This window comes from Pterocles gutturalis, unplaced genomic scaffold (assembly GCF_000699245.1).
Source record: "Pterocles gutturalis isolate BGI_N339 unplaced genomic scaffold, ASM69924v1 scaffold15500, whole genome shotgun sequence".
Classification (NCBI taxonomy): domain Eukaryota; kingdom Metazoa; phylum Chordata; class Aves; order Pterocliformes; family Pteroclidae; genus Pterocles; species Pterocles gutturalis.
The window spans coordinates 1-12,681 of record NW_010141047.1 but is presented as its reverse complement, the minus strand read 5'-3'; the positions used below and the strand labels follow the sequence as shown (position 1 = coordinate 12,681).

General features: G+C 37.9%; 1 protein-coding gene across 1 annotated transcript; it reads right to left on the bottom strand.

Moving 5' to 3' along the window:
- Nucleotides 1–3,179: 3,179 nt before the first annotated feature.
- On the bottom strand, nt 3,180–12,342 carry FASTKD3 (FAST kinase domains 3). The gene is made up of 6 exons (XM_010083898.1): nt 10,908–12,342; nt 7,561–7,646; nt 6,801–6,963; nt 5,545–5,614; nt 4,350–4,464; nt 3,180–3,459 (listed from the first exon to the last, which is right to left on the bottom strand). Exons 1-6 carry the CDS (start codon nt 12,340–12,342, stop codon nt 3,361–3,363), a joined length of 1,968 nt encoding a protein of 655 aa, XP_010082200.1. The 3' UTR covers nt 3,180–3,360.
- Nucleotides 12,343–12,681: the final 339 nt, after the last annotated feature.

Here is a 12,681-nt window from a genome sequence, read left to right as displayed (position 1 = left end):
ATCTCCTGTACCTGTCATTACCAGCAACACTTATGTGGAAAAAACCCGACCTCGCATCAAAAAGCAATGTGGTGCTTTTGCCTTTTCCTCTATATTTTAGTTAATGAGAATGATTTGGATTAAAAATAGGATGAAATAGCAGCTGTACTTTTCTTCATGCTACTTCAATGCATATCTTCTCCTTACAGTCCCATAAAAATCTCATGAAGAGCATTAGCAAGAACTGAACATTTTAGGTAGCAAAACTGGAAATGAGACCTTTTGGATCAACAAAAGGTTCTACATAACTATTCACAGACTTAACATTTAAGCGAGCTTGCTCCTCAAGGTATCCGTAGTCACTGGCTTCTTAATCCTTACAGTGTTGCTACAAAATTGCTAGGTGTTATTTTATCTGCACAACAGCTGAAACAGAGATTCAACACAGATTTTCCAAAACGGATGAGCTTGCCCATAAATGGGCAAGTAAGTTAATGATCTGACTTGGAGAAGTGCTTAGCAGTTTCAGTAGACTTCAAGTGGAAGTCAAGTTTAAGGGAATTTCTGAGTACTTAGCATTTAAATAGACATCCATTTTGCTGGCTTTCACTATACAAATGGTGTCTGAGGGATTGATCTGTTCAAGAGTGTCACAAGAAAAATCATCTTTGGTTCTGTATCCAATGCTGAAAGAAAGAAAGAAAAAGGTAATACTGGGAGAACAAGCACTAAGTGGTTTGGTAGAAAGCATGAAAAAAACCACAAGAATGTGAGCAGCAGTCATTTAAAAGGCAGGTTTAGTGTAAATGTCTAAACCTGCTTAAACATTTAGTGCCTTGTACTCTCACTAAATCCAGTACTAAAGTTATAGGGTAATTTCAGGAGAAGGAATATCTTCTGCATGGAATGCATCAGTTTGGTTCTCAAGAGCCATTGATTCTGCTGTTGTTTAAAGCTCAGGCAGTATTGTTCAGAAAGGGACAACAGCCAGACTGATCATATCAGAAGGACTGGAAGTCCACAGCTTTGACTGACACTAGAGTTCTGTCAGGTACTTACTTACACATAGGAAACCTCTATCATTTGTCAATACAGTGAGTCTCCTAGTAAAAAATAATAAAAACAAAGAACTTCTTAATCTGGGCCTGGATAAGTAGCAAATAAGACAATCAATAGCCCTTGTTTGGCATAATATGAGAAGCAGAGCGCAGAGCAGCCCATTCCAAGAGGTGTTTATTACTTTCATTATTCATGTCCTGCAAGTTCCTCTATATTCAATGCGTGAGGGACAAGAGGGCAGTAACTGCTACATTCCTTTTCAATAATAAATAAATTGTTAAACAAATCCAGCAGCATTAAATGAATCACAGTAAGAACAAAGTGAGAAGGAAATGTTTTGTAACGATACCAGAATGCTTTTTTCAAAAATCAGTATCAAATGTATACCAGTGAAGAATGAGAAGGAATATGATCATATTCTAGACAGGTTATTTTTAGTTTGGGCCAGTCAGTACAAATTACATCTTTCAAGTTGTCTTACTATATTTACAAACTATCTGTGTTTCAAAAACTAGGGGAAATCTAATCTGTTTGAGAACACCACCACCTTCTGGCTTTACTGAGAAATAAGCATCACCAGCTCACTTCCACCATGGAGAAAGGCATGAGTCACTGACACTAGTATCAGTTTGCCTCTCATTTCTTTGCTTGTGTCATCCCTTTCTCTTTCAGTCCCTTCTCATCCCTCCTCACTTTTGAAGGCTTTTCACAGGTTGTTCCTCCTACTACTTGTTTCACATTCAGTTCTGAGTGGTTGACTTCTCCCTTCAGTGCTCGGCTAGTGTTAAAATAATACCTTGATGATTTCTTCTTTACTAGGGAGAAGTTCCTTACAAATGTCTGCAAAGACATTTCAGTTGTTCTCCTTCACTTCTAATTTCTCTTCTGCTAGGATGACAGCTGTTAGGTTACTGATGTGCTGTAAGCTTCCTATTACACTGTTGGAAAGTATCTCATTACCTCTTGGTACTCCCTCACCTGTCAGTGCTGACATACTACTGTGAGTAGGGGTTTTATACATGCAACAAATTAACATGAACAGAATGCACAGCATGACACTAGGTATTTGGATCTGGATTTTGCATCCAGAAATCTCCAGGGATTGTTGGGACAACTGACAGACACCTGCAACTCACAAATTATTAACTGTAACCTTGGAAGGAAAAAATTGCCACTTTCTGTATCAACTGGTAAAATATATAGAACTTCAAAGATGTAAAAGTTTCACCTTTTTTCTGTCAAATCATAATAGTTAAAATCAAACCTGGTGATGCTGGGAATTCTGCTTTGCTACTCATAAATAACAATTCCACACAGGACAGGATGCACAAGCTAACCTGAAAATGTGTTTTACATGGCAGTTCATCAAATACACATTATGTGATCGGAACTAAGGCCTTTATCCACGTGTAATGCAATACGTTGACCCAAGTTAGGGCACACCTGTTCCGTCTAAAGTGGTTACTGATTCCGGTTCTGTTTTCCACCCTTCTGCCAGAATTTATGCTCCTACATAAAAAAAAAAAAGGACTGCATAGGACATAGTTCTTCTGAGCTTCAGGGAATAATGAATTTCAGGTGAGGCTCGAATGGCAGGCTGTAAACTGAAAGAACTCTGGGGCGCACACATGACCCCATTTAGCCAGTTTAGCTGAAGCTGCCACCAAAGACAAAGCTACAAATAGCACATACCCAGAACCTAGGGTGGCCCCCCCAGCAGCAGCTGTGCAAGTCCATGACCCTGTGGCAGCTGCTCTTTTAAAGTGAATCTTTCTATAAAAACTCATTTTGTGTAAGGCATTGCTATTTAGTGAAAAACACTCTACATGTCCTAAGTATGAGCAATAAGCCAATACTGCTTGTGCAACTACTGCAAATTGTAGTTTTATGAAACACTTGGGAAATCACACAAAGAGCTATGAGTAAACTGCACAATTTCTTTTTATACTGTCAAGAAAAGCCCTGATTAGTAGGTAGTATGCCACATTCTGTACATTCAGCACCAGGCAGTATCCTTGAATAGTCACATCTGTCCATTTGCAATTGTGAGTTAGAACCAGTGAAAATACAAAGGAAACGCAGCACTGACTGTCTGGCACTTACATCTGTTAACTTATAATAAATATTTACACAAAACTTACAAAAATATGTTGCTCTTTATTGCTCTTTACATGTCAATTGTTCCAAATATTGGAAGGTCTCACATTCAGAAGCTCAAATTATCTTAGGATTTATTTAGAAAACAGAATTATTCTTCCATGCACAATATTTGTACTTTATAATACAGGAGGTCAACCTGTGATTTAGTAGTATATGCCGGTGTCAGCAGCTGAGTCTGTCTATATGAGGAAAGATTTTTTTGCGTAGATATTCTGCCATTTTTCTGCAATTTTGTAGACTCTCTATCTCAAAAAATGGAATCTGGAAACAAAACAAAAACGATTGCTGGAAATACCTTTTAATAAAGAAACGGTAAGACTGATGTTCATTAACCGGATGCAAAATTACACATCAAAGATTTGTCTGTTTTAAAATTACATATTTAATCCTAACCATATTATTGATCTGCAAATACAGATTATTGTAAAACAAAGGCCAGGCTGGATGAGGCTTTGAGCAACCTGATCTAGTAGAAGGTATCCCTGCCCGCAGCAGGGGGGTTGTAACTCGATGACCTTGAAGGTCCTCTCCAATCCTAACCATTCTATGATTCTATAAAGTCATATCCATTACAGTTTAAACTAATTTATATATAACAGAGTTAGGCTTGAAAAAGAAAAGAAAATGGAAAAGAAAATATCAAACATCTAAAAGTAACTGTTTTGGTCCAAAGTATGTTTAAAGATAAAAATACCCCTATTAATTCAACATGCAAAGTATTGGATACACTCTGATGTGAAAACATTTACAATACAAAGCAGTTTCTCTTTTTCTTAACTCTTTTTAAACTCCAAACGCGGCCCTTTTAAAAAAAATATGTAATTAAAAATCCCAGTTCTGAACTCCTAGACAACGTTTTCCTTTAAGTCAAGACTGGAACCTTAATCACTGCAGAGAAATACTCCTTCAAGCAGTGCCTATTTGTCAGAAAACACAGACAGAATACGCTAATTGATCAGTGGAAGAAAAAGGAATGTCTGTAACACCCTCAAAAAGGCAAAAGCTAGGCAGAGGGAAGATAATATAGAAAGGACAAAACTACATCTGCCTTGGGAAGTAATTGCAACGACAGTTTTAAGCATTATAAAATAATAATTTTTCACTTGTTTGGTTAGCCAGAGGAAAAGCAAACCACTGTCTTTGGACTTTACCTGCACAACTTCATAACCAAGTAACTGAAGATGTCTCTGTTTAATAGCTTCTTCTCCCAACAGATTGTGGCTATTAACACAAAATCTATTTTGACCATCAACACAGAGGGCAATTCTAAAATCAAGCACAAGTACAGTATCAAAAAAACTCAATTATTGTAATCACCACAACCACTGTAGTTCCCAAGCAGCATGAGAATACCTCCCCTCTTACCCCCTAATACCTCCTAGAATTAGATCACGTAGGATGGGAGTCACCTAGTTCAGAACAAATTAAATCACTCAATATAAGGGTGGGAGGGCGAACGCCTGAAGCTTAGTGAAACTTATCTGAAAAGGTTATTTATATGCTCTGAACAAAAATTACCATACAAGTTAGTAAGAGTTTGATATTTTTAATGCTACTATTGATTGGTAAGCTGCTTTGTATATCCACTGTAAAAAAAAGTTGCTTTAATTTTCAGTATGTTAATTATATTGTGACCTTATTTACACATGAAAGCTGTAACTTTAAAAAAAAATCAAAGCCCATTCTTAAACATTTAAGCATGGGATTTTTGAAAGAACCTATATTAGTCTGTGAGTCTTGTGAAGGTTAAGCTGGAGAAAGCACAACCTTTTCACAGACTTTTACTTTATCCACAGAAGTGCAGTTGCAAATACCACACAGGCAGATTGCTTAACTTTGTATCCAAGGTTTCCCAAAATAATCCTTGTTCAACATATTTTTTAAACACTTTCCTTTTTTCAATAAAACAGCATCTGTAACAAATATCCTCATTGCACAGGGTTCCTTACAGAAGTAAATTAGTGAACTCAAGCTGTCTTACACTGTGTTAAATCTATGCGGACACACTCAATTAGAATTAATTTGGTTTTAATTTGAAAATGAATTACAGAAGATCAAAGTGCATTACTATAAGCCAAATCAGGATCATTTTGATCCTGACTGTCACTGAGTAAAGAGACTAGTTTTCTGACACTATAGTTAGGAGGCAAAATAACAAGGAAAAAGTGCGGAACATTAATTTTGCCAATTTCACTTTTGCCAACTTTGTATTTTTGTCAGTGGTTTCAATGTGAAACCTTAGTTTTATTGATGTCAATGGCAAAGCTCCAGTTTTTGCTGGGGTTTAACCTTGGATGCTTTTTGTCAATGTTAACATTTTACCAGTGATTTCTTTTATTCTCTTACCGTCTATGTACCTCTTCACATTGGGCAGCAGGCAATACAAAACCTTCTTCATCTAATTTAATCTCAATATCTAGTATAGAAGAAGAGAAGTGACATTAAAACTCATTTCATATAATTGTTTACTATAATTCTCATCCTCTTACAGTTCATTGTTTTATAAAATAACTAAAATACTACTGTAATACTTTTTCTCAATCACAGAGTCTTGCAAAAGATGTGTACAGACTAATTAACACAAATGGGTGATAATTCGTAGCACTTCAGACTTATGGGTGATAATTAGTAACACTTCAGCCTTTCATAATGCTAACAGCAAAGTAGTATTTGAAGTCCACTAAAAACCATAATGTAGTTAAATGGCACTTTGCTGGGCTGGCTATAGCCTCTGTAATTTTGACAGCTTTGGGGAAACACACTTCCCCCCTGCCCCGCCTTTTATTTTTCTCACTAATTCCCTAATTTTATAGATTATGTCAATCTGCAAACAGAGCTTGGGACCTACACCATGCCAACTTCAACCTCATGTGGAAGCTGAAATGCAGAGTAATTCTGAAGTCATCCCTCTCTCTTTTTTTTTTCTTTTAACCTTATGATGTCCACGGGGTCCAGAAGACCCTTCCCTTAACACCTTCTTTATCCTCCACCCCTCCTGGGCACACATCTTTCCTCATCATTACCTTCTCTCAGTTTGCTCTCCTTGCGCTCGAAACACTGTTTTGCCCACTCGTCTCTTTCAGTCCACAAACCCCCACTGTATATATAGTCAACAGTTCTTGTTAAGGTGAGAAGAAACCAGCTGAGCGGGGCAGAGGGCTGACAACCTTCCAGCCCTCCCCTTCTCTACTCACCACCAAAGCAGAGATCAGGCCAGTGGCACTGCCTCATTTTGCTTTACATTATACAAATTGTTTACAGGATAAGTAAAAGGGAAGCTGATACTAAAAATACAGAATACAAGAGTTAACAGCTATTTTCAGTGACGACTGGCTGTGTAACTTCCAACTACTACTGCAGTTCTTTTGTCTCCCTGTTCTTCTTTCTCACTTTGAAAATGCATTTACTTAAAGTTCCCATAATGTTTCCTCATTTCAGACGTTCTACAGGGGTTTGTATTCCAGTTTACTTTTTCCATATTTGCACAACATAGAATGCACACAAAGGGAATAAATCATTTTTATTTCTGGAAAATAACTGAGCCTGAAGTTTTGACAGCATAAGTACATGTTTTATTACTAATCTAAAGAAATGTTACTTACCAACTGTATAGAAATACGGTGTTGAAACCTCTGATGCAAAATATATTCTTTTTTTCAGTAAGTGAAGTAATCCAGCCTTCACCCTTTTGAGGAGGTGAACATCCAGGGAACCGTGAGGTGCGAGAAAGGCCTTTACTTGATATTTTGGAAGGAGTTTTGGACCCTACATAATGACAGAAAACCAAATCAAAGAAAAAGAGAAAAAATATTTTTGCTATTACCTCATATTAAGGTAGCAAAATTTATCCTGTGCATTTCAAAGCCATGTCTATTGAGAAACTTACAGTCTGAGGTATGATCTGCTAGAAACTTAAAAAAACCAACAAAACAAACAAAAAAACCCCAACCACTAGAATATCCTGAGCAAGCTTCCACATGATCATGCTGAACGTTATGTTATAGCTCATGAGAAATGCACAACTGTTTCCATTCCTCTGCAGTCAGGCCAACAGCAAAGTGCCTGAACTCTTTTGTCCTCCAAGATGTCACAAGTCAAATATAAAAAAAGGAATAGTTGTTGGAAAAGTACCTGTAAATACTCAGAAAGACTTAGAGCTAATCAATTCTGTCAAACATACAAATATATCCAGTCAATCAAACAAGCAGAAATGCTTCATATTTTCATCAAGGGAAAAAAAAAGCTGTTTCATCCAATTCCAGTGTTTTGAAAGGAAAGACAGTCTTCAACTAATTATTAACAGGGCCTTAATGACCTTATCACCTCTTGCTGCCATCAGTTCTGGTTTTGTATGTACCATACCTCATAAAATGGGCACTCCAGGGTAACAGTCAGAAAAAGTTGGGTTAGCTTGGAGGTAACAATTCTGTCCAAACCAGGTGGCTGAGCTGAAACAAAAATATTCAGCTTTCAGGTATACCTTCAACAAAGTATCTACACAAACCATCATGCAGAAGTTAGGAGAAGTTTAACACACCGAGAAGGCACTTGATCATTGTCATCTTTGATTGCTGTTTGAATGAACAGAAAGATGAGTAGTGAAATGACATAGTTAGAAAAAGGAGGAAATTATTTACAGAAACACCATCAACATAAAAAAAGTATATACAACTAGCAAGATCTTAGTTAGGACTGTCATACCCTCACAGAAAAATGAGGATCTGATAGATGCAGGATGTTCTACAAGGAGGAATAAGTTTGAATTGAGTCTTGGAGAAATATCCCATTACCTCCTTCCCACAACCCGCTCTCCCAAATTGTAATCCCAGGATCTCATTGTTTCGCTTTAGATTATTATTTTTTTTTAATCTGAAAGTAGCAGATAATACTAAATAATTTCTGGAGATTTGTCTACAAATGTATACTTGAAGAATCTTTCATGTTATGTGCCAAGTATTATTACAGAACGGTAAAATCCTGATGTAGTATAAGATGCTAATCATGCAGGTCATCTTCTCAAGTTCCTGTTCTGAACTTTGACCCATCTAGTGGAACACCTTTATACTGATTTAAAAGAACATATCCAAAGTAACTGGTACTATGAGGTTTCTCGTTTTTGAAGTATTAGCTTGAGCACTTTAAAAGGCATTTGAGGTTTTTAGGATATGAGGATATTTAGGATATGTCTGCTTCCTAAAAATCAACCTCTTAACGTATTTTATGTTGAACAGTAAAAATTGAGTGACCAAAGTTTCTAATCGCTTTGAAAACTTGACCTTCTATATAGTTTTATTAACAGTGCAATCTTAGCTGAGATCTAGTGAAGTCACTTATCTTTCTGGCATAGCTTACATATCCCCATAATGCCACTAAATAAGCTTTACTATCTAACACAGAATTACTTAAAATCTGTAGCTTACAACTGTAAGGTCTGTGACCAAAAGTGTTGGATTATGTAATAGTTACAGCCAAGGACAGGGTATGACATCCGGGATGCTTTAAAAACTTACTAGACTGGGAAAAAATCCCCAAACAATTAGGTAAAGTCAGCCCTTGCAGACAAGACAGTCCTGGAAGCAGCAGGTGAGCAGACTCTCAGATCTCCTAAGCAAGATGGGATAAACCATGGAGTACATTTTTAAATTTTGAAATATTTTCCTCAGTATGGTAAGACTTGGGCCAAGGATAGGACTGTAGGGCTTGCTTAGAGGTGGAAAGGGAAGCATCTCAGGGTATGGAACAAAGATGGGCACAGGGAAGCCTCCACCAGAGGAGTGTAGTCAGCAGACAGGAAGCCAATGGGAAGAAGCATCACATAACCACATCAGATTCTAGATTAAAAGTAATTTAAAAACCAGGACGAAGCACCAATCTTTATTCATTGTTAAAACATATGTGAGCCTTAGAATTCAATTTACATTTTTAACTAGTTAATTAAAAGAAACATACCAGCTTATCCTTAACTGCTCACATTTATGATGTTACATTTTACTGGTTCAGATCTCAAGTCTGTTTTAATTAAGCCAACAATTATACACTGCAAATGAATTTTTTTCAGCTTTATCAATTTACCCGTTTCAGCCATCACAAGCTGATTATAATACAATATGAAAGAGAAAGAAAACCAAACTGGAAGCAAGAATAATACAATAATCCTTATCCTGGAAGAACAGAATAGAGATGACAGCAGAAGTCCATACCAAGTTCTGCCTTACCCCCACCTGAAAAGCTGGACATGACACAGGCTGGCAGAAGGTAAGGAATAAAGTGCTAGAATCACTTACGTGCAATGGACCTTATTTGAATCATAAGGCAAAACAGTATCTGAAAAACACATTTTGTGCTGCCTAAGATTTACAAATTCCACGCATATAACTGCAACACGTTCTTATCAATAGTACTAATTTAAATTATTTTTGTCCCAATACTACACCCCACTTCTCTCTAGAAATTGTACTAATCTTGACCACATTTTGAAGGATTTTTAGACAATTTTTTTAAATATAACAACGGATTTTTTCTGTTGTGATAGGTGAGCTTGCTAGTAACACAATTCTAAATAAGCTGTGGAACAGTTATTTTAACTTTTCTTGCATATTATAATTTGGTCCCAAATTTAAAGGCTATGAACAGGTTTTCTGACAACTGTGATCATGTACCTTGCCCTTAGAACCTCAGAGAGTGGTTTGGATGCTTAGGAAGATATCTAGAAATAAGGATTATGCAAAGTCACAGAGGACTTAACCTTAAAAAGGTAGGCAGTGAAAACTTAAACCTTAGCAGTAATGCACAAGCAGAAGGCAATTATTTTAGCTTCACAATCAGTACTACTAGTATTTCTATTGTTTTTTGAAATACTTCTGCCCCTGGGCTAGCCCCTGAGTAAAATGCCTAAGTGCCAGTCACAACCCTAAGGAGTATGAGACCCAAGTAAGCAAAGCAAACAATTGTGGGGGAAGCAAAAGATACAGAAAAGTGAAGTGACTTCCCAAAGCCACAAAGAAAATGGGGGGCTACATTCAGAATAAAAGTCTCAGGACCCACTATCCAGTGTTCCACCTTAATAGCACACCCCTCATGGGGCAGTCATTACAATGCAACAATTTAGAGAAAAATGAACCCAGAATCACTAAACTATATTTTACATTACTCATGCATTATTCCAAGTATCATCATTATTAAAAAATCTACCACTTTTGGTCTCAGTCTTGTTAATTCCATAAGAACTAGTCTCACCAGCCTTCCACGTGTTACCAGTCTCATAGTAACACAGTCTCACTTCAGTGTGAGTATTCACATCAGTCACAAAGAAGTTTAAACAGAGTTAAAAGAACCAGATTTCCTGCACAGAATAGCTTAGCATCTACAACATGTATAAGGCAAAGGACAAACATGGGGAAAAACAGGTCAATATTTTTAAGAAAAGCAGAAGGATTAACTGAAATAAAAATTTGAAGGAATTTCTGTCTCTTTTTACGATTGTACAGGGCAATTTTCCAACTCCTCTAAATGATATGAACTGAAAGACAACTGCAACTGTGACAAGGAAGCAACAATCTTTGGCCTCCTGATCACTCTGCTCCAGTCACCTTAATCAGGTCCTTGTTGATTTGACAGATGTTATTGATAACAAATGGGTTTTTGAGATGAGATACACCCCATAACAGAAAAAAAACGTGAAACATAGCAAGAGAAACACTGCTCCTTACCTTGAAGCTGTTGCAGAAAATAGGGACTAAATATTTTTGGCAGAAAATTTACTGGATAACGTTGAATAAGGACACAGGAGTGCAGCAAGTTCAGCAAGGTGTGAGGCTGAAATTGACTAAAGTGAATATGCAGTAGGGTTTCAAGTTTCATGAACAAGGAAGAAGCACTTGAAGGGAGACAGTTAAGAGTCCCAAATGGTATAATACACTCAGCAATTTGGTCAGTGGTAAATCTGTCAGGATCACAAATGAAACCTTCTGCCACTGCATCAAAGATGGGCTTAGAAAGAATCATCCTTTGGCAGCAATACTGCATGACTTTGCTGACTGTTTGAGGATGCATAGTAAAGATGGACTTGGGAACATGTGTTTCCAGTGCCTCTGTAAAAATTTGTTCACAATGTCCAAAGTATAGGAAGGCTTCCAGTACATTTACCAGTTCATCATCTGTGAAATACGGAACATGCTTCACAGAATGCTTACACAGTGCTGTCACTAAAGGGACTGCCTGAGTCTGATGAAGAACAACCAGTGAATTCAGTATTATGCTTGTGAACTTTGGGCTTAGCTGGGAAACAATGGTTAAAGTGACACTGTTCATTCTGTTTAGCAAGCCTTGGTAATGTTTCCCTTCCCTGACAGTCACCTGCAGCATCTTATAAACCATCACCATTTCTCTAGGACTCCACTTCTCAATGTCTTTTTCTTGCATGTGGTTCACAATTCGTTCCAGCGTTGCACAACTTGGGCCTTCCAACTCAAGCAAACTCTCTCCAAGAGTACACAGATTTTTAACAGTCAACTGTCCTTTGCCAAGCCGTTCCTCACCCTCTGAAAGCAAGCTTGCCATCAGTGTACTCTGGGGATCTATGCATAATTTTACCAAAGCTTGCAATGCAGTCAGCAGCCCAGTGTTTGACAGTTTTGAGGATCCAAATTCAAATTGGAAGCATAATGCCCTGAAAACTTCATTCTCTAACACTCCTTCAGGGTTTTTTAGACCATTGTCATCCACCTCAACTTCAGAAATCCTCTGCAGGGCTCCTGATGCCATAGTATCAGACATGACTTCCAGAGACCTAAGAAAGTCAAAAATCTCCTTCGATGTACAAAGGCTCTTCAACTTTTTGAAAAATAGTTGTTCAACCATCCACCCATTATCAGATTTAGGACTGTTCTCAGTATCTCCACAAAGATGCACTGTTTCATTAACAGAAAGAGACTGTATCCGCAGCTGTACGTGGTTTTTTCTACAAAACATATACTGGGATTTATCTTTGAAAAACAGCATCCTCATAGCTATGGAGCTACAGGTTTGGGGCTTTTGCTGCCCACTGATGAAGCTCAACCTTTTGCTTAGGGTCATCAAAATGGACCTGCTTGCTGGTGTGCTGGATGAACAAAACTGGAAACTTTTTTGGCTAATCAAAGCCATGGTGGATCAAGTGGGTTCTCAAAATATACCTAGAGGAAAAAAAAACCAAACATATTCATATATAGGTTGGAAAAGAGCATAAGTGTTATTAAAACGCAGCAAAAAGAAACTTTTAGCAGCTGGACATGACTGGGATGATCCCCCTCTCACGACCCCCATCGCAAGGCAATGAAAAGAGAAGATGGAACTGCCAGGAGCGGCGAGACCTGCGTGACAGGCTGCCACGGATCTCTGCTCCTGTCCCCGCAAGGCCGCGCCAGGGCTGGGGACACTTCCCCCGGCAGGAACCGCACGACGGCGCTTCCCTTTCCCCTCCCGGGCCGGGGCGCTGGGCAGCAG

Bases quoted from the DNA above. Each gene is read 5' to 3' on its own strand.
- FASTKD3 (XM_010083898.1), bottom strand. From the start codon at position 12,342: ATGGCTTTGATTAGCCAAAAAAGTTTCCAGTTTTGTTCATCCAGCACA. The intron at 7,647-10,907 runs GTAAGGAGCAGT...TTTTTGTTTCAG, and splicing joins TTTTCTGCAACAGCTTCAAG to CTCAGCCACCTGGTTTGGAC. The intron at 4,465-5,544 runs GTAAGAGAATAA...GCTTGATTTTAG, and splicing joins TGTGAAGAGGTACATAGACG to AATTGCCCTCTGTGTTGATG.